Source organism: Zymoseptoria tritici, chromosome 2, assembly GCF_000219625.1.
Source record: "Zymoseptoria tritici IPO323 chromosome 2, whole genome shotgun sequence".
Classification (NCBI taxonomy): domain Eukaryota; kingdom Fungi; phylum Ascomycota; class Dothideomycetes; order Mycosphaerellales; family Mycosphaerellaceae; genus Zymoseptoria; species Zymoseptoria tritici.
This window is the reverse complement of record NC_018217.1, coordinates 382,693-403,816: the sequence shown is the minus strand read 5'-3', so window position 1 is coordinate 403,816 and position 21,124 is coordinate 382,693. Positions and strand designations below refer to the sequence as shown.

At 46.0% G+C, this 21,124-nt stretch overlaps 3 protein-coding genes across 3 annotated transcripts; 1 reads left to right on the top strand and 2 right to left on the bottom strand.

The window, feature by feature from the left end:
* Window positions 1-1,274: 1,274 nt before the first annotated feature.
* Window positions 1,275-2,011, bottom strand: MYCGRDRAFT_107837 (uncharacterized protein; the record flags this gene model as incomplete). The annotated part of the gene is made up of 1 exon (XM_003854684.1): window positions 1,275-2,011. One exon carries the CDS (start codon window positions 2,009-2,011, stop codon window positions 1,367-1,369), a length of 645 nt encoding a protein of 214 aa, XP_003854732.1.
* Window positions 2,012-4,003: 1,992 nt separating this feature from the next.
* Window positions 4,004-4,561, bottom strand: MYCGRDRAFT_90387 (uncharacterized protein; the record flags this gene model as incomplete). Its single annotated transcript, XM_003854683.1, has 1 exon — window positions 4,004-4,561. The coding sequence occupies one exon, from the start codon at window positions 4,559-4,561 to the stop codon at window positions 4,004-4,006; it is 558 nt and encodes a 185-aa protein (XP_003854731.1).
* A 14,499-nt stretch (window positions 4,562-19,060) lies between these two features.
* On the top strand, window positions 19,061-20,707 carry MYCGRDRAFT_90386 (uncharacterized protein; the record flags this gene model as incomplete). Its single annotated transcript, XM_003855737.1, has 4 exons — window positions 19,061-19,284; window positions 19,717-19,954; window positions 20,043-20,571; window positions 20,628-20,707. The coding sequence occupies 4 exons, from the start codon at window positions 19,061-19,063 to the stop codon at window positions 20,705-20,707; spliced, it is 1,071 nt and encodes a 356-aa protein (XP_003855785.1).
* Between the last annotated feature and the right edge of the window lie 417 nt (window positions 20,708-21,124).

Here is a 21,124-nt window from a genome sequence, read left to right as displayed (position 1 = left end):
CTCGATGAGCTTCCATCTGCCGACAGCCTTCTCCCTGTCGACCACAGTTCTGCGTCGGCCGAGAACTTGCACATTTTGTGTATGCTTCAGCAGGTCTAGCTCTTCTGCGTTGTACAGCTTCTTCGCTGGCACCTTCATCTTGAACGCGTTATAGAGACCGTCGAGCGTTTTGGCATTGGAGATGGCAAGGTCGGGAAGTCGTCGTCCTGTAAGCTGCATAGTGCGCTTCATGATCTGTAGCAAGTCAGTTGACTGAATCTTCTCGTGAGCGGAGTCAAGTGGACGCATACCGCGAGCTTCACTTTGGGATCATCCAGCTGCAAGCTTATCTGCTCCGTTGCTCCTGATGCGTTGGCACGCTGAAGGTGGTCTTTCACAGTTGCACCATCTCCTGATTGCTCACCCGCGCATACCTCCAGCACGTCTCGGCCCGCTTTCTGCAATGCCAACACCTCCGCAGCGACACTGTTGAGCAGCGCCTGCCAATCCTCGTCGGTCAATTGAGCTCTTCTCCTTGGCATAAACCTGGGATAATTAGATTGAGATCTTCTCCAGCACAGCATGACATTTCGTACCCTGTGTACTGCTCTCCTTGATCCGCCCTCTGCTTCACCCATGTTTCTCCCCCTACAGTCTCAAGCCCATCCCATCGATTTGCCACAATGTAGTCCTCGTGTGTCGTGGGATCCACGATATCTGCAATCTCGTACACGACGTCGCCGTCCCTTCTCGTTTTTATCGCAGTCTCAGGCCCTTCCCCTTTCGCCGTCTCTAGTTGTTTTTGGCGCGCAGCTTCGCGTAGCTCATCTGCTCGTTTGGATTCCTTGGATCCGAAGAGGGCACTCTGTATCCGCTCGTAGAAAGGCTTGTCTGCGTGTCGGGGAGTCGTTGCGTGGTATTGTCGACTGGCTTGTGCCAGGCATGCGCGACAAATGTAATCCTTGCGAGCAGAGTCACTGGCAAGGCTCAAAGCCTGCCTTGCTACTCTGACATTCCGCATGATTGTGTGATGGTGGTGTGGTGAAAGTGAGGTCTTCCGGTTCGATGGTATCGGGAGTGTCTAAGCTTCGCCGCAAATATCCTTACGTAAGCATTCGAGTCCGTTCCCAGCAGGCACGCTTTCTCCTTTGACATCAACATCACCGCCATCGACTTTGCATTCATTCGAGTCCGTGGCATTCTCTACAATGGAGTCACTCGACTGTATACTAGTATCGGACCTAACAGAAATCGGACATTATGGGCATCAACAATGGTCCGGATGTGTGCAAGATGTAAGGACGATGCTCTTCAATCTCATACAACTCGATTCTACAATGGTCGCAGACAAAACACAGCAATGAACTCGAGAATAGAGCAAGAGTAGCTAACCCGAACCACCTCCTCCTCCCCCGTCCCCACCTCCGCCTCCTCCACCACCACCTGAATCGGCGAAGCTCCCAATTGCTCCGCCCAAGTCTACCATGCTTGCACTCTTCGCACTCTTCTTCTGCCGCCTCACAGCCTCCGCCATCGCGATAGCAGACACCAGGACCTCATCATACGAAGCATTGCCCAGCCGACCGGTCTCAAACGTGAGCAGGTCGCCTTGCACCCGAGCCAGGACCTGCCCATCGTTCTTGGCATTCTCAAGAACGGCACCTCTTCCAATCTTATCCTTCTTCCAGTACCACATCTCACCGCTCCTGTTTGATGTGATCGACTTGAAACCCCATCGATGATGCAGGAAGCCCGAATGCGCGATCTCTGTGGAACGACCATTTGTCGAAACGTCGATGGCTTTTGTCGTGACGCTGTGAAAGCGGATGGTTCCTGTCGATGTGCCATCGATTATTCTCGTTATGTTCAGGAAAGGTTTGGTCGATAGAAAGGCCGGGACACTTCCTGCTTGTCGTGCGATTGTGAAGAGTGGCTTGCCATTGTCGGCGTCGCAGATTTTGTCTTTGCTGATGCGTACCCGTGGCAATGGCCGTGAGATCTGGGTTCGGGTTTGGGTCAGGGTTGATGACATGGCTCAAGGATGTGTTGTATCAAGAGCGTGTCGCCGTGCTGAAAGTCTTTGTGGTGTGAACGACGATCCTGAAGGCATGTCCATAGTCGACCCAACGCATTAGCTGGTACTTATACGAACAGTGTAGAGCTGATGTCTTACTCAATCCGTGGCGCAGTGAGGTAATCCGACGGATGCTGAGGCGATGCAGGTGATCTCTAGCTGTAGACGAATCGTCACTGCATATTGCATCAGTGTAGGACAAGCATGAAGCTCCAATATTCAGTCAAGCAGGTCACAATGTGAGCTCAGCCTCCGAAGGAGCGGAGATCATGCGATCCTACGATCCTGCAAAGTGGCTGAGGCCAGCATAATGACGGTGTGTGGACCAACACTGCTCAAATGCACACTGTGCACCCTTAATTGCATGTACACATTCTCGCCCTGTGATCTGCACGCTGATGCAGCGGTCGCTTGAAGTGTTCCTTTTTTCATCGCTCGTTGGTCGTCCTTTGACGCAGGACAAAAAAGTCTTGGCGTTCTGCAAATTCATTCACCACGCACCTTCCTAATGCGACAGCATATTGCAAAATGCATTTCGGGCATGCTAAGTCGTTTGAAACGTGCAGTACTCTTGTCCTGGTGAGGTAGGTCCTTTGTCGCATACAAAAATGTACAGCTGTGAGCAGAAGCCCACGTAGTCGACCTCCCCCCTCCCCCGAAGCCGGAAAATGGCCAAAAAGATTTTGACCGATGTGGACGCTGTCTGTATCAATGTTAGACAGATATTGATGGCCATATTGATGGGTATACATACGGGAATTGATTATCCGCTGACCGTCTTGAGCCTCAGCCACACGATCTGTACGTCCTCTTGTATCTATCCGTTCAGCCTTGGGAGCATAGCGCTGACAGAATGGCAAGGCCGCGGCCGCTCAAGTGGTAGTTAGAGATCTTCTCGTCAACGTTGTCGTGGCTGTCAGAAGCCCGGACAAAAGTCTTGGCGTTCTGCAAAGTCGTTCCCCATGCGCCTTGCTCGGGATGTCTGAGATGTGTGGACCAGCTTGCAGCATGTTAGATCTTCGCAGGTTCTTGACGAGTCTTTTTTTAATGCTACAATGGAAGGCTGTTGCCGCCGAGTCAAGCGATGCACAGATGCACAATGTGTCCAGCCAGCTTTTTGGTGTGGGGAAAAGTGGGGCTTCTAGAACATTTCCTAAATAGGAAGCTAAAAATGGCACACAAAATTATCGTGTCTGTGGACGCAAAATCGACCGCTGCAAAGTCGAAAAGGGGGTCTGGACTCTGGGCCAATGCCTTTAGGCCTGGATTGGATATCGAGTTGCTGCCCCCTCAGACGTCCTTGCAAACCCTGGATTTGGTTCACGGAATCAAAAGGACAATCACCAGCTTTACACTGCCAGCTCTAGACTGTGACGCTGGCAAAAAGATGGATAGTATGGGAATTGAACCCATGACCTACTTGGGTTGTTAGCAGCTGCTCCTGGTGAGGCTGTGGGTGTGAGGAAACTGTACCTTTCACAATTGCGAGTCGAACCCTAACCAGGTGGAGCTCAATGCGAAGCGAACTAGTTGTCTGTTAGAACCAATCGCTTGTAAGGGTATGCAGATTGAGCTTACAATCATACCCCTAGACCAACTACCCGATGTTGTGGAGGGCCGGAATCGCTATGGTGTATATATAAGGCAAATTTGCGTGAACACGACGAGAAGAGAAAGCGGAGACATCTACAACTTTGTTTCGTTTTTATCTAGAATACAGCGCAAGTACAAGAACGCCAGAGCGACAACTCAGCTCAACCGTAGTATGAAAAGATGCGTAAGATCAATACTGTCATGAAGTTCCAAGCCAACCTTGGAGTGCAAAGAGCAAACGCCAAGTGTGAGACGTTGTCGTGAGATTCACGCCGACGTCAAATTCGATGCGACGACCAACGCCGAGCACTCAAGCAAAGACACAGACCGAAAGAGAGATTGCCGAGCAGAGAAGCACTATGGTGCGAAGACATCGTTGTCTTCGTCATCCTCAGCATCACCGCTCTCTTCGTCGTCATCGTCGTCGTCGTCGTTCGCCTCCGCTGAAGGCTCGGACGACAGCACGACAGTTTGACTCAGACGAGAAGGTCTGCGTACGGTACCTGCTCCCGCTGAGCGGCGGCGCAGAGCCTGAGTCGCGAAGGCTGGGGGAGGCTGCGGCGCAGAGCTCTGCTCCGATGATCTCGCAGGCTGTGGAGTTGTGCCCGAAGACAGGCTGTTCTGGAATGCCGCCGGAATGCCGCTGTCAATTGGGACTGGCCTATACTGCAAAGACGTAGCGAACTTGACGGGTAGCTGAGGTGCTGGTTGTCCAATGCTAAGTGATGTCGAGAACCGGGCGGGCGGGTCGGGTTCGGGGTTTTTCTTGCCTTTGACGAGGCCGGGACGAGCAGGGTGAGGCTGAGTGCCATTAGCAGTGTTCACCTTAATTAGCTCGATGCCCATGGCCTTCAAATTCTTCGCCCCAAGTTGCTGCTTCTTAATAGCCGACTGAGGGTCGACCTTCTTAGCCATCGATAAATCGTACTAACCAGCTAGTTCCTTAAGCTCATCGTGCTTGTGGCCGTCGATAGCAGCGTTACTCTCTTTAACATGCTTAATAAGGTCGCGCAGCAGGGGAAAGCTTGCGGATAGAGGGTCGGCCATGAGGTCCTAGAAGTGTTTCGTGCGGTCCTCTTCTGCCTGCTCGCAATACATACAAATGTAGCCTTCGTCTTCGGTGTTGTTATAGCGAGCATCGGCAGCCCTTCGAAAGCTAGACTCTAGACTATAGTAGTTACTGCTTAGGTAATTGTTAAGGTGTAAGGCGCTAGCGTACTCGAAGTTCTGTCGAAACGGTAAGCTAGAGCAACGGTAGAGTACTAACATCGGGTACTAACCTTACGTTTAGACGGAACGGTGTTATCTTCGTAGTACTCGGGATAAGTCTTATCTCGCTCTAACTATTCCTCTACGTTGTTTATAGTATTCTCTAGCAACATCTCTATAAACGCCGTAGCTTAATCTCTATATAGTAGCGATGCCGAATTAGAGGTACTATTCTCGTTAGTCTCGGCGGGAATAGTTATACTATCGGTCTCTTATTCGCGCGCGGCGTCCTCGAGATCTTACTCTTTAGTTATGTCGTCTTAGTCGAAGTTATTACTATTACCTTCTTCCTTAAAGCTATCCTAGTCCTTATACTTATTATTATTATCTATGTCGACATCTTTATTTTCGTTACCGCCGCTTACCTTATAGGTATACTAAAGCGCGAGCGCGCGAGCGACGACTACGTCTATAAAAGAAGAAGTAGAAATAGCTATAGTACGCCGCTAAGCCTCCTCGCGAGTAAGCTCCCGTTACTACTACGCTCGCTTATACTCGAGTAGTACTTAGTATACGAATCGTCGTAAGCGCTTACGGTACTAACGGCGAGCGTTAGTACTAAAATCCTCGGGCGGATTCTCGTCGGCGAGTACGAGCCGATTAGTTATCGTAAGTAACGTATTGCCTCGAGTACGTCTAAGCCGCTTATTAGTAAGTTTGCCTATAACGAGTAGTACCTAATTCCGACGAGCCTAGTCCGAAAATCCTCTAGGTACGATGTCTTACTCGAGGAGCGTTTTAGTCTACTAATAGATTAGTATAAGTTAGAGGTAATACTTTTTAAGCGTAAAGGTATCTAGTACGTATCCCGTAATACGTCGAGCTTAAGCTAGTCCGACTCGAGCGATAATGTCCGTAAGAGTACGGCGGCGGATAGGACCGAAACCTATCGTAGTAAAATTCTATCCTACCTTATAACTAGTCTTACGAAGGTAATCGGCTAAGGCGTAGCTAGTAAGAGGCGAAGATATATCGAGGCCGGCACCTTTAGTACGGCTACGAAAGAAGAGAGGTTAAGTAGCGGCTTCCGGCTTAAACGGGACGCGCGCTAGATCGTAGTTTATAAGATCCTCGATAGTCTCGATGCTAGCTAAGAGTCTACGGCGAAGGGCAATAACGAGGAGTCGATAAGCTAGACTAAAGATAAGGTTATTCGTATCCGGACACTTAATCGTAATACGGAATAAGCCGTCACCTTAGCCTAAGGCCTTCTCTAAGTTAAGCGGCTACTTAATACGGATATTACGGAAGTAAACGATAAGATCCTATATACTAGGCTCGTCGCCGGTAAGAAACTCTAGGCGATCCTAGAGAAGGGGAAGGTTGTTAGTATAGCTACTAGCCTTATAGATGCTACTAGGGCGACATACCGTATACCGACTAAGGTACTACGCTACCTATTACTATTCCGTATACTCGATAGACTTATTATAGACTATGTCGTAATCGAAAAGCTCTCGAAGCTTACCTAATCCGAGGAAGGACTTCTTAGCGTCTACTACTAGTTCGTTCGGATATACTATTACGATAGTACGTATTACCTGTCGCGCTAAAAGTTAGCGAGTATAATATACTACGAGTTAGATTATTGCGGAGTTTTTTAAGACTCTAGGCGGCGAAGATGTCGTAGTAGGTAGTATAATCGAAAGATAGTCCGCCTATAATAGGCGTAAATATATAAAAGTATAGTCTTACCTTAGTTATTATATAGCGCATCTTCGAAGACGGGAAAGGTATATCTCGTATACGAGCCTTATATCGCACCTAGAATACTAGAGACTCGCGGTACTAGATAAGAGTCTAGTACTTAATATATTAACCGGATGTCCGAGAGCGTAGTTCGGCCGCCTTAAAAACGAAGAGAAGAAATTAACGAAAGTGTTCGAACATACACTTATACTCGTTAGGGTTCGTCGGAAACCTCTATTCGTCTAGTTCGTCCTCGTTAGCGAAGTCCTTAAGTTCTCTACGTTCTAAGAATAGGAGCTACTTAGTATATTATTCGAGATAGTAGTTTTTGCGGTTCTAGGTTGCTATAGAATCGTGTCTAAATCCCTTATAGTCCCTAGACTACTGTTCAATCTCCTCGATAATCTACGCGCGTTCTTCTTTAGTAACATTCGGGAGTCGATTTAGCTATTCGGTTAGAGTTCCGCGCCGGGTAAAGTCGGTAGGAATAGGCGCCTAGACTGCTCTATCTACTATAACTACTATAACGTAGGAAGAAGAAGACGTAGCGTAGAGTAAGTAGCCTTATATATTATATTAGCTATACTTTAGGACGATAGGCGACGATTTAACGACTTACTCGGAGGCTTCGCTTATATATAAGCTATACGTATTACACCCTCTCTAGTAGGCGTAGGACTTATAGTTAAGTAGTATAAAACAAACCGATCGTTAAATGTAGGTAAGAGCGTAGATAAACTAGTAGAATAGATCTATATAAGTAGGGGCGACAAAGTAGTAGGGCAATTAGTTTAATAAAGTTAGAAGTATTAGCTAATATAGCGGAGACTACTATTACGGGTAAACAATATATATACGAGAGTTTAGAGTCTATATTAGATATAGCAAGTTCGATAAGGAAGTAGCCTAAAACCTCGCGGTAAGCGTAGAAAAGGATATAGGCTACTAAGACAAAGTACGGGGTTACGCTACGTATTATAGAAAGGGCGCTAGTCCCTTATAATACCTCCCTCCTCCGGTGCGCGGAAAAGTCGTCGGCAACCGATATAAAAGTAGCGGACTATTTACCCTCCTCCTTTAGACCTACTATAATCGTCTAATTAGCTAAAATTTACTCCTATAGTCCGCTCTTTTCCTAGTATTGTCGCTTGTCCGGGCGAAAACTATCGGATCCTAATACGATAAGCCCGCTATACTTTACTCTATCTCTTTACCTTTCTAGTATTGTTAAGAAAGTAACAATATAAGGAAAATACGCCCTTAGAGCCCGGGGCTACGTATAAATACCCTACCCCCCCCCTCTTTTCTACCGCTAGTATTACTAAATCGTTAAGGTAAGTTTTTAACCTAAAGGTTAAGGGTTCGAGTCCTTCGCTTTTATCTAGGACCCCGGTGCTTTTCTAACGGAGTCGTAGATAATGTCCCTTTTCGGTAATAATAACAATCCTTAGAATAATAACCCGGGTCCCGCCCTTACCTTCCTACTAGCCGCTAATAACCCGCCGGCGCCCGCCCCCGCTCCTCCTCTAGCGGCTCCCGCTTAGAACTAGCCGCGTACTATTATCTATTACGAGCTATACGCTAAAAGCGGAATCGACTACGTCCTACTAGTAGTATAAAATATATCCCGCCTATTTTCCGCCGGACCCTACTAATAAACCTAGATAGGCCGATCTCGCGCGTATAGGAGCTATTACGCTAAGCGTAAGAATTGCGCTAAACTATAAGTTATAACCGGGCTCCGCTCGAAAGTCGCCGCTAACCGCCTAGTCCTTAATTCGTCTATGTCGCCTACGCCCTTTAGACCCGCGTAGGTACTTAGTAGGTAGCGTAAGTATCGCCGGCCTCCGCTCGAAAACCGTCGGCTAATTAGACTATAGTAATAATGCTTATAATAGTTTAGGTACTGCTCTTAAGGCTTAGAAAGCCCTAAAGCTACTATAGGTAGAAGGTTTACTCTCTACGTAGGTTCTCTTATTATCTCTAATCGAAAAGCCCTACTAACCGCTCGAAATAGTCCGGTAGCCTCGGAGATTACTCGTTCTATAGAGGAGGTTGTCGCGTAGTAAGGATAAACGTAAGTACTTCGCCGGTCTCCGTTCGGTATAACCCGCTAACCGCTTATTAGTCCTAGTAGTATTCCTACTACTCTCGTATTAGGTAGGCGTCGCTCCTCGTAGATAGCTACTTCTACTCGTTCTCGGTCGGTTCCCGGTATAGAACATAGTAGTACGATTACTATTCTAAAAAGTAATTTATAAAATAAAAATTCTTACGTAACCTCTCGTTCTCCTCGTATATCTAGTTACTTCTTCTCGGTAACCGCTCTCTTTTTCCTCTTCTTAATATACTTCTCTTTTAGCCTATTATTAACTCTAGCATTTCTAAATTTTTGCTCGAAGTTATCTATAGCGACAGTATCTACTAGGTTATCTAAGGGCTCCTACGTTAGATCGTAGTAGCCGGTCTATTTAACTAGGACCTCCCTTCCCCCTCCTCTGTTCTTTAGTACTATCCTTATATATAGTAGTTCTTCTATATCCTATCCCTCGTACGACTTAATTAATACTAGATCCGGCTAGTAATCGTCGGAGACCTAGCCTAGGAGAGGGTCGTCGCTCGCTAGTCTTAGTAGATCTAAATAGAAGACCGGATAAATGTTACCGGGGATCCCTACTAAATAGATAGAAACCGGCGACAAGACCTTATTAACCGTATACTTCGCATTCTTATAATCTAGGCTTTCCTTAGGGCGATTAGTGCGATAATTCCTTAAATCTAGCTATACCTTATTACCCTTCCGGTATATTAGCGCCGCGGTGCGCTTCCTATTAGCGGCCTCCTCCTACTTTTAGGTAGCGTCTACTATACTTGCCTAGCACAGGTCTATAATTCCCTTTATTTTCTCTACGAACTTCGAAGCTCTCTAGGCTACGGCTAGCGTAGAGGGCTCCTCGCTATCCGGCTCTAAGGGTACGGGAGACGGGGCTTCGTATCCGTAAACTATAAAGAAGGGGCTTATTCCTAACCCTAAATAGTAACGGGCGTTTAGCGCTAATTAGGCCGTAGAGAGCTAGCGTTTCTAGTCGGACTACTCGTAATTAATATAGTTCCTTAGATAGGCTTAGACGTCCTAGTTTAGTCTCTCTAGGCCTCCGTCGGTTTAAGGGTAGTAAGCTAAGCTTAGTCGCTACTATACTCTAACTAACCGGTAGAGTATTTTCTAGAATATGCTCGTCTAGTTCGTCCCCCTATCGCTCGTAATCGCGCTCGGCAGCCTATAATATCTTACCTAGTAGTCTAGGAATCTCTCGGCGTACTCCTCCGCTTTTATACTAGGTATCGCCTTTAAAACGACGGACTTACTTAAACGGTCTTTAATAACCTATAGGTAACGGTTCCCCTTAGACTCGGGGAGGTCGGTTATAAAATCTATAGAGATCTCCTAGAAGAAGTAATCGGGAACCGGTAGAGGGTATAGGAGTCCGTGTTTATACTCTCTCTATACCTTATTCCTTCCGTAGTAATTATAGTTTCTTAAAAACCTCCTAATATAACGTAACTATAGGGGCTAGTAGAAGTTTCTCCCTAGTATAAAGGCCGTAGAGTCCCGCCCGGGGTAGCCGTAGACCGGGGAGTTATATACGGACTAAATAATCTTAGTACGGAGTTTATCGTTTTATAGAATCTTAGTATCCGCCGACTTATATTCGGCCTCCGACGTAACCGCCGCTCTAGGAACCTATAACCTACCGCGATGCCTTAAGCGGCCCTTCTCGTCGATACTATAATCCCTAATCTAGATTTTAACCTTTAGATCCGGTAGAATAGCCCGGGATCCGTCCTTAACGGCGCGGATTACTATCTAATACTAGGTGTCCTTTTTTAAAGTCGGACCCTATAGTTTATTTAACTCGCTGTCCTAAAAGGGTCCTACTATAGCCGCGTCCTTACTATCGGAATTCGGCTCTAAAGCTACTAGCTACATTAGTATAGCTTATAGGTAGTAGAGTTAAATAGACGTAGCCGATAGGTTGTTAGCTACTACCTCCCTTTCCCCTCCGGCCGCCGGCTAATCCGGGGCTAGATTAGGTTCTAGGAACCTCCTAAACCGTAATATCTTATTGTCCTCGCCTAGAGTATCCTACTCCCTATAAGAAAGTACGTCCGGCATAATCGCTTCGGTCCCTAGTCGGTATACGAGTTTAAACTAGAACAAAGTAATAGTCTTAAACTATCGAATCTACCTCTTACTTAGCTACCTCTTCGTTATAAAGTACTCTAGGTTCTTATAGTCCGTCTAAATAGTAAAGGGACTATACGTCTTTAGCTCGGGTACCTAGAATTTTAGGTAGGATACTACCGCTAATATCTCCTTATCGTAAATGTCGTAGTTAATCTCGGCCTTATTAAGCTTCTATAAAAAGAAGCCTACTAGCTTTAGGACCCCGTTCGCTTCCTATAGGAGCGCGCCTCTAATCGCGAACCCGCTATAATCCGTCTCTAGGAACGTAGGAAGCCCCGGGTCCTAGTATATAAGTACTAGAGCCCTATAATACTTCTCCTTTAACTTCTCGAATACTTTCTTCTTAAGCTCTCCCTAGGAGAACGGCGTTCCCTTCCTAGTAAGCGCGGTTAAGGGAGCGGCGATCTTAGAGTAGTTAGGGATAAATATCCTATAGTAGTTAGCAAAACCTAGGAACCTTCGAACCTCCTTCTATATTTGTAGTGCCTTCTAGTCTTCTACTACTTAAATCTTCTTAGGGTCGGGTCCTACGCCTTTTCCGTCGGTATAAACAATAAACCCTAAGTACTTAACGGTCTTCTATACAAAAGCGTACTTTCCTAAGTCTAGGTATAGGCCCCTATCCTAAAGGGCCCGGAGGACTATACGAACCTTCTAGTAGTAATCCTCGAGCGTACTATCGGAGTAGATAATTATATTATTACTATATACTAATATAAAGTCGTCTAGATATTCCCGCAACAAATTGTTAATAAACTGCTAGAAAGTAGCTAGTGCCCCGGATAGGCCGAACTAGTATACTAACTACTCGAATAGACTAAATCTAGTACGGAAGGCTGTCTTATACTCTTCGCCGGCTGCTATACGAATATAATAGAAGGCGGCTATAACGTCGACCTTCGTAAGCTATCGTAATCCCGTAAGGTTCCTTAAGGTCTCCGGAACTAATAGGAGTAGGTACCTATTATACTTCGTTAGGGCGTTTAGCGCTCGATAGTTATAGTAGAAACGTAGTCCCCCTCCCGGTTTGTAAGCGAAAAGTACTAGTGCTATAGCCTCCGAGGAACTTAGCCGGATATATCCCTTTTTTAATAGGGCATTAATAACTTTTCTTAGGACTAGGAGTTCGTCCTTAGATATGCCGTATAAGGGGCCCTAAGGCAATCGGGGTAGTAAACTATCGGAATTCGGCCGGAGAGCGATCTTATAGTCTAGATCCCCTCTATAAGGAGCGAGCTTGTCGGCCTCCCGCGTCCTAAATAGCGGTAGTATATCGTAAAGCTCCGGGGGGAGCCTACTCTTAAGCTACTTATCTATTAGGGGCTCCTTTACTTCTAAGGATTTCTAGATATCCTAAACCGTCGCTGTAGCGAGGGTTGTAAACCTCTTAGTATCCTAAAGGGTCTTCTTAACGTCCTCGACTAAAGCTATAGTAGCCGCTATAAAGCTACCGGAGTCCTTAATCCTCTTATAGTTCCTCCCTTCTTCTACCTATTTATTAGCGATACTATAGTAGAACCAGTGTTCCTCTAGTGTAGTCCGGATCCTATTATACGCCTTCTAGGGGTTCCTAAGGATTAGAGGGAAGGCTAAGTTAGGTACGACGTAAGTATATACTAACTAGGTATATCCGCTTACTCCTATCCGGAACGCGACGACTCCCTTAATCTACGAGTTACGTATAGACGTAGTAGCGCCCTTAACGCCTCTCTTCTTATCGCTAACTAAGCTAAGCCCGAGGCCTTTAGCTAGGTCTCCGTTAATAGTAGCGTAGTATTAATATCCTTCGTCGATTAGGGCGAAGGTCCCGAAGGTTTCTTCTAGGACTACGTCGCTATAGATTAGGGTACCGTTTATCTTACTCTTAAACGCCTCCTAGCCTACTATTATTATTATAGCTACACCGTCTCCTACCCTAGTACTTCGGGAAGGAGTTAGTCTTTTCCCGTCTCTACGGAATCCGACTCCTCTTTATCGTCCTCTAGAACCGGTCCCGCGCGGACCGCGTTTATTCTAGCGGGTAGCGTTACTACGGCGTAGGGACATTCGCGTATACGGTGTCCGTCCGCTCTATAGCGGAAGTAGAGTCTCTTCTATCGGCGTCGCTCTCTTTCTATGTCGTCGACCTACTTTACTCTCTACTTCCCTCTAGCGTTACTATTCCGACTTCCTTAGCTTCTTAAGCGATTCCCGCTCGTCTAGGCCGGGGTTATAATAGTATCTCTATCGGCGTCTACCCGTACTCTCGAGGTACTCCTACCCTAAGGGCGCGTAGTTACCGGTATAGAAGAAATAGTGTCCTTGTTCTTCTCTTTCTACTTTTTGTTTATAGCCTTAAACTAGTTAGTAGCCTTTAGATTGGTTATTACCCGCTCGACCTCCTCCGTATAATCGTTATAGTCCTTAATGTTTATAATAGAGGTAGTATATATCTTTACGGGGTTCGAAAAGGTATATTTTAGGTATCCGATCTAGACCTCGTCTTTCTAGCTCGCTCCGCCGGTACTAAGTAGGAGATCGTTAAATCTTAGCTAGTAGTCGTACTATAGCTAACTAAGTTTATACCGGAGGTTTATAAGCTCTTCTAGTACGTTTAAGGCCTCTCTACTATTGCCGAAGACCTCTTCGAGTCGCGTAAAGAAAGCCTCGGGGTCCCGTACTTCGTTCGCTCCTCCCGACTCCTATAAATAACGTATACGAGATCTCTCCTTATAAGGGAGGGTGTCGTAGATAGCGTCCTAGTAGTATAGGTCGGGGAGCGTTAGGTTAAGGCCGGCACGTACTCGAAAGGAGCTTCTTAGCTATAGTAGATAGTCTCGGAAAGTACTCGACTTCCTGTCCTAGGCTACCGGCTTCTAACCCTTAGGGCCCGAGGGTTTTAAGTCGTCGCCCGCGGCCGGTCGACCGGAGATCGCCCGAGTTAGTACTTAAATTAGGTCGTTTATAGAAGGGGCCGCTAGATCTACTAGGGCTCCTCTAGTTTCGGCTACTAGCTATAGTACATTCCGCTCGGCTTCCGCCCGATTAATAGCGTTCCGCTAATATTCTAGCTCTACCTACATTATACGTTAACGTATATATAGTTGCTAGAGGAACGTTTATAGATTAGGTGCACTCGGCTCCTCCGGATTAACGTTACCGGATCCCGAAGGATTTACGCCGTTATCCGTTATGTCGCTTATAGAAGGAGTTATATCGAGTAGATCGAACTTAATGTTACGGGTAAACAATGTATATACGAGAGTTTAGAGTCTATATTAGATATAGCAAGTTCGATAAGGAAGTAGCCTAAAACCTCGCGGTAAGCGTAGAAAAGGATGTAGGCTACTAAGACAAAGTACGGGGTTACGCTACGTATTATAGAAAGGGCGCTAGTCCCTTATAACTACATTATTAATGCTATGTCCTATTAAGACTCGGTTAGTAAGAAAGTAGCGGCGACTATAATTAGGACGGCTTTAACGTAGGCTAGACATAGGAGTAGGCAAATCGCGAGGCGACATACCTTTTATATAAACATCCGTCTATTTATGTACGGGCTTCGCTAATCGTAAGGTATATATATAAGTTGTAAACATTAAACATACTATCTTTGCGTTCTAACTATCTTAACTACGAAGCCGAAGCCGTAACGATAGATATCGGGGCGAAAAGTTTAAGCCGTATCGAAAGCTTAAAGTTAGTAATGTCGCTAAGCTCTTAGTACTTATATTAGTAAAGGATCGCGACTAGGTAGGTAGACGATACGCGTATATATATAACCCGAACCGGTCTACTTATAGATATTCGGACATATGTAGCTAAGGGTCTAGTTTAAATCGGCTATTAAGAAATAACCTATTAGAAATCTTATAGGCCGCTTCCTCTACGATTAGTTTAATTGTATTATACCGCTATACGAGCTAGTAGAGATCGTCGAGATAGACTATATCTTAATCTTAACGAGGACACCTATAATTGCTCTAGTAGCTATAAAGGCTAGCTAATAATACTAATGCACGTATCTAACCTCGAGTAGTATAGTAACCTCCGGTACAAATTTAGGTAAATAGGAATTCGTCTCCGTATACGTTACGCTTAATCGCGGCGTCTAGTCTAGTCGAAACAGACTAAGGCGGCATCCTACGTAGTCTACGTCCGTATAGTCTACTTTATAGCGAACATCTTACCTTCTTAGTAGCGAAGCTAAGGACATAGCTAGTAGCGCGCTAATATAACGCACTTCTGTCTAGGTCTACGCTAGTATAGGCCGTAGTATCTACGTAATGTTTTGCATATAGCTATAGTTACTTTACCGGCTTTCTAATCGTCGAGACCGACGAAGTAAGTATCGTTAGAAGCCCGTATCGTCGCTAGAGTCGAAAGCGAGAACGGTCGTTAAGGCCCTAAAAATAGAGTAGGCTTAATCCTATAACGTGTCTACTACGAACTCCGACCCGTTATAGCCTTATTATCGTCTAACCTTATTAGAATGCCCGAGTAAGACGACTATTAGTAAAGCCTTTGCCGCTATACTAATAGTCGCGACCGTGCACTTTAAAACTTTTATATCTACGGTATAGAGAATCTAGCGGGATAACTAGATCTACTAGTAGCGGGTCGTAATCGTACACTTCGACCTTTAATAATGTAGGGTCTATAAAGCTCCTCGCTATTTTAGTCGGCTTATTACATCGCGAGTTAGTAACTTCTCCGCGTAACGGTAACTCTCGTTGTTAGCTAAGGTATATTACTTCCTTAGCATTAGACGAAGGGCTTTCCGTACGACTCCGCGGTAAAGTATAGTAGTACGCTTCCTGTCCCGTCTAGATCTAATACGTACTACGGGAAGGTGTACCGCTTACCGCTATAGTAGTAGCCTATAGGATGCCTAACCTAAATAGTATTAATAATCGGTAGGGTTTGCCGTATACGAAGACTAGTGCATGCCCTAGATCTACCTAGTCTATATTCTCTAGCCGTGCGCGAATAGTATACGTACATCCGAGCGACGCTCTTAGTCCTAGCTAACATTTGTTAAAGATCTCTACTCGATAGACTTCTCTGTCTTAAGCGTAATTTACTTACTATATAGACTAGATTCCTATAGTGTATAGACGAGGCGGTGCTATGCCGGTAGAATGCGTCTACGTTAGGTAGTCGTCGAAGATAATAGACTCTAAATATATATTAATAAATAATAACGTAGTCTAGTATAAGACCTAAGAACTAATCGGACGGAGCATTCTCGCGGAGTCGTTAATAGTCTTTAAATCTCTAGTCTAAAATTGTTACGTATAGTCGCCTATAATACTGCCTACCTAAGATAGGCTAATAGTATAGCGAGATTAATCCCGTAGGTCGAGTATTCGATAGAAGAGGAGAGAGTATCGATACGAGGACTAGGCAAGATAATAGAGTCCTAGTAGAGATTTTCGTAGCTCGGTAAAGCGAACGGGCGGGTAATAGGCCATTAGACTATATTTATTGCTAGTAGACCTAATATATGTAGTTTAGCGCAATACTAGTAAACTTCCGTAACACCGGCCCTTATTGCCGGTAAATTATACTATTCCTTTTATAGCATGCCGCTATAGTTAGTTAGTTACGCCTTAGACTACTATAGTTAAAGGACTAACTAGTCGACTATCGCTAGATATAGTATAGTATCGTCGTACTTAGTATATTAGCGTATTATTCGTATTAGCGTATCGTTCGCGTTAGAGTCGTAATCCGGTCGTAGTCGTTTAGTCGCACCTCTATATATAATACTATAGTTAGTAATACTAATACTAACCCTATAATAATCTAGTACTTTATAAATAGTAGCGTAAGTAGTATATAGTAGTAGGGTAGTAAGATATCGTCGTCGCCGCTATAGATAACCGCTATAGCTACCGTTAGTATACCTATAGGCCTATATAGAGCCTACTAATCTATTACTAAGTAGAATAACTAGTACTAGCTTCTATCTTAATATCGTAATAATATAGATATAGCTATAGTATATAAGTACTATTACGTTAGAAGGAAGCTAATAGACTCGTAATACTAACTACTCCGCCTATTACTATTAGCTTAGACTATCTAGTACTATTAAGTCTATTACTAGCTAGTACCGGTAGTATTACCGGTAGTATAATAGTATTACTAAGGCTTAAGTAAGGATTATTAGATCCGTACTATATAAGGTTGGTCTCTAGTCTCGTAACTATAGGAATAACTAATACTTAGCGCAGCCTATACGTATATCTTATAAAGGGCTTACGTTTATATACTAAATTCTATAAGAATTAGTCTTATCTTTTATCTACGGATACTAGGCGTTCTATATATTACTATATATCCTTTTACCTTTATATTAGGCCTTACGAAGTAGAAGAACGTACTATCTACGAATCCCTATATACGTCTACCGCTATAGCCGGTATTACTAACCTTCCTTATATACCGCTCTAGTATATTAAGGTTATCTAGCGCTAGCTACTAATAGATTATAGCTCTAAACTTCTTATATAATAGCTTAATAGTACTATTAAATACCTACGATATCTATATATAAGAACGGCTATATCTAAGGCTATAATACCTTCCTAGATACGATTAGTAATAGTATATAAGATATAGAGCTTATAATAGTATTACTACGTAATAGTACCTACCCTTAGCGTCGCTCTAGAAGTATAGTTATTTATAGCTAAGAAGTAATAGTACTAGCCTTAATAGCTGTTCCTTAGTATACCGAGTCTCTAGCCGTACGTTATTATTATACTTAAGGTCTATATTCTACTCGAAGTATAGGTATTTATAACTAATCTAGTCTCTAGCTATTCGAGGAGCCCTTATACTACGCTATACTTCTACTAGCTCTAGCTCTTCTTATTTACTAAGTACAATTAATAGTATAATAGTTAGTATCTACTTCCGCCGTAGAGCGTTATGTTATAGAAGGAGCGAATCTATAGTAAGGGCGGCGATAACTATAAATATACGATACTATAAATAATACTATAAGGACGACGCGGCGACGCGATATACTATCTACCGGTACGCTATATTAAGTAAGCGTAAACGATAGTATAGTACTAAGGCAATAAACAAGGTTAATATAATCCGGCTCTACGAGAACGTTACTAACTATACTAAATTTAGTATATCTTTTTAGTCGACTAGCGATAAACATAGTTTATTGCCGGATAATGTTCCAACGCCTCGTAGGCTCGTAGCGAGCAACGTATAAGCTCAGTGCTATAAATAAATATACGCACCTATGCATGCAGGTTCAGGCACGAAAGGCGCATCATACAGCACGGGAGAAGAGAGAGAGAGAAAGAACGAGTCAATTTCTCACCATCCTGGCATCCATACAACGCAATCTGGAGCCGACAAGCCCAGAGTAGAACTATGGAAGTCATCAAACACTCGCGATCACCCCCAGGCGTTCGTCCCTGCTTCTCGATCATGCAGGTGCTTGATCGTGACCCCGATGAAGATGAAAGATGCCGTGTTCCCTCTGCATTCGCCTGAGTCCATCTATCTTGCCGTTCGCTCGACGGATATGCGCTGCAAGGACCAAACGGCGATCAACGGATGCGTGCTCCTGGCCCTTGCCTTCACGTCGAGCGTTGCCGCCGGGAAAACCGCATTCTATCAAGACTATCATGTCAAACACAAGGCGTGAAGACGCGATCGCGATCCAGCTCGTCCTCACCATCGCACGCCAGCTATATATCCTGTGCTTCACCAGCGCTCTGTTGTCTTAGCCGTCGGACAGATTGCGATTGAAACGCGCATGTTGCCGGAGGTCCTGGTGGTCTAGACGCTTCCACTTGAATGATGCAGTATCCTGAGACCGAAGACAAAAGGAACATCGGACGAGTCTTCTGGCATGATCTGGGCAGGCGATGCTTCCGTCTCGCGCGACAGCTAGCTTGTCCCGTCCCTTGGGAGTGCTTGATAAACGTTTGCACGGCGGTCTGCGTGTCTGGAACACTTTGCTGCTGCAGGCTCGTTTGCAGCATATGGCGTTTGTACGTCTGGCGGCTTCCCGGGCGGCCTGGCTGCATCAAGGTTCCTTTGACTGTAGTTTGCTGAATGACCGACCTTGAGAGTATTTCCTTCACCTCTTTTCCTTCTCGGAACCTCTCCATTCTCGCTCTCTCAAATCTCTCCCTCTTCAGTCTCTCCACAGCAGAATACCAAAAGACGCTTCCGCACTCAACACACACACCATGGCAACCAACCCCCCAACAGGCTCTCCAAACAAGGCGTCCCGGCCTGCCGCTGCCGCACGCCTCACTAACATTGAGATTCCGGCCATGCCCACCGGTCTGCCCAGCCTTGGTAGTCCAGGTACTTACCCAACTCTCAGCCCAACAAGCCCGCTGTATCGCAACGATCTCTCGCCAGGACCAGGCACTCCTGGAAGCGTTCCTGGAAGCCCATCTCTCGCCGGGTGAGCTCTCTTCACCTCCTCGAGATCATGTTTACTGACGCGTCTCAGGCCCGCGGTGTACCAGGGTGATTTCTCTACCGACCAGAAGTACGTCGCCATCAAGGATGAAAACACCATGTCTGCATTCGAGTGCGCAATGTACAAGAACCAGGTGAGCTTCCTCAACCTTGTCTCACGCGAGTCTGGGTACTAACACGCGTCAGGCTCTCAACTTCAACATGATGAGCCGGATGACCGCCGCCATCGAGACTATGGCCTCCACGTAAGTTAACTTCACCCAAGAGCTACCCTCCCAAACGATGCAGGCTTGCTTCCACTGCTTGTCATTGGAGCTATGCCACTGAGACGACTATCAGCCCTTGGAGTCCTGGCTGCGTTTTCGAGCGACGTATATGGTTCAGATATGATCAGCGCTGACAAGACAACGAACAGGAGCAAGTACACTGCTGCGAGTGGGCCCAAGATCGGCAGCTACACCGAGGAAGAGGCTCAGATCGCCGATGAGATCATGACCACGTACAAGCGCCTGATTGGTGATGTGATTCAGAAGTATGGCGAGGATCTCAAGCCAACCAAGCTGACGGCGACTGCTGGAGAGCCAATGTACAATCAAGCCGACGCCTTCAAGACTCGTCTCATCGCTGCCGCTCCAGACGATGGCGCTACGGAGGTAAGCATATTCTCACCCGCTTCGAACATGCGGAGAACGTACTGACTCTTCTTCCCAAGGTGATGTCGAAGGCACTCCTGGTGTCAAGGGCATGCAGAAGCTGTTCGATGGACTTTCGAAGACTGCCGTGAACATCTTCTACCAGAACGTCGTCAAGGCTGCGATTCCCAACGGACCGAAGAAGAAGACGACGAAGACTCCTGCCAAGAAGACTGCCGCTGCCGCCACTGACTCCGCCGCCGCCGCTCCATCTCCCGCCGGAACCGATCCCAACGCTGAATCTACTGTGGAGGACGGCGATAGCAGCATCATCGCCATTGTCATGACAGAGCCAATGCGTTCCATTCTCATCGACCAGTTCAATGTCTTTCTCAAGGACACCTTGGCTGGGGAAGCGCCGTCTGGGGCAAAGGCCAAGGGTGGCAAGCAGGCGAGAGACTTCACCAAGGTCGTCGTCGACGAGAGTGCTTCTCTGGCGAATGAGGCGGAGGCTGGTGACAAGACCGTGGAGCTCGGTACGGAGCTGAAGAAGTTGGGAGTCGATGGGAAGTTGAGCCTGTGGAAGGATCTCATGGCAGCCACCAACACCGCCCCGAAACCTGGCCGCAAGGGCAACAGTGAGTCTGGTTTCCTGTTCCTTCCTGTTCTTTGTTCCAGCTAACCTTCCTTGCAGAGCGCACTGGTGGTGGTGACGACGGCGACGACGACGAGGGTGGCAGCCCGACCAAGAAGCACCGCGGCACTGGCAGGTAGAGGTCAGCATGATCTTACTTGACACCGCCAATGGTACATTGGCAATGTTCCATTGGCTTCGTACTTGTGTATTGCAGAGATGGCTTGATCGTTACCGGCGAGGAAGCTGCAGATGGTGTGAGATGCTTCGCCCACGTTCAAGCTCAATCAAATAGAAAATCCAATGACATTCGCAATGCCGTTGCAAGAATGACAATACCTCGCCTTTCACGTTTTGGTGATTCAAAGGCCATGGCCCATAATTGCAGACATCTTGTGTCGAAGAACAATGAACTGACAGTAGCTTTGAATCGCAGATCTACGATATACCATCAACCTGGTCATGCAGTACTGTGTTCCCCAGAAGCAAGGCTCCAACATATATGGTCGGGTTTGTGAGTGGACGCATTTGTTCCGCCGAATGACGAGCTACGAAGT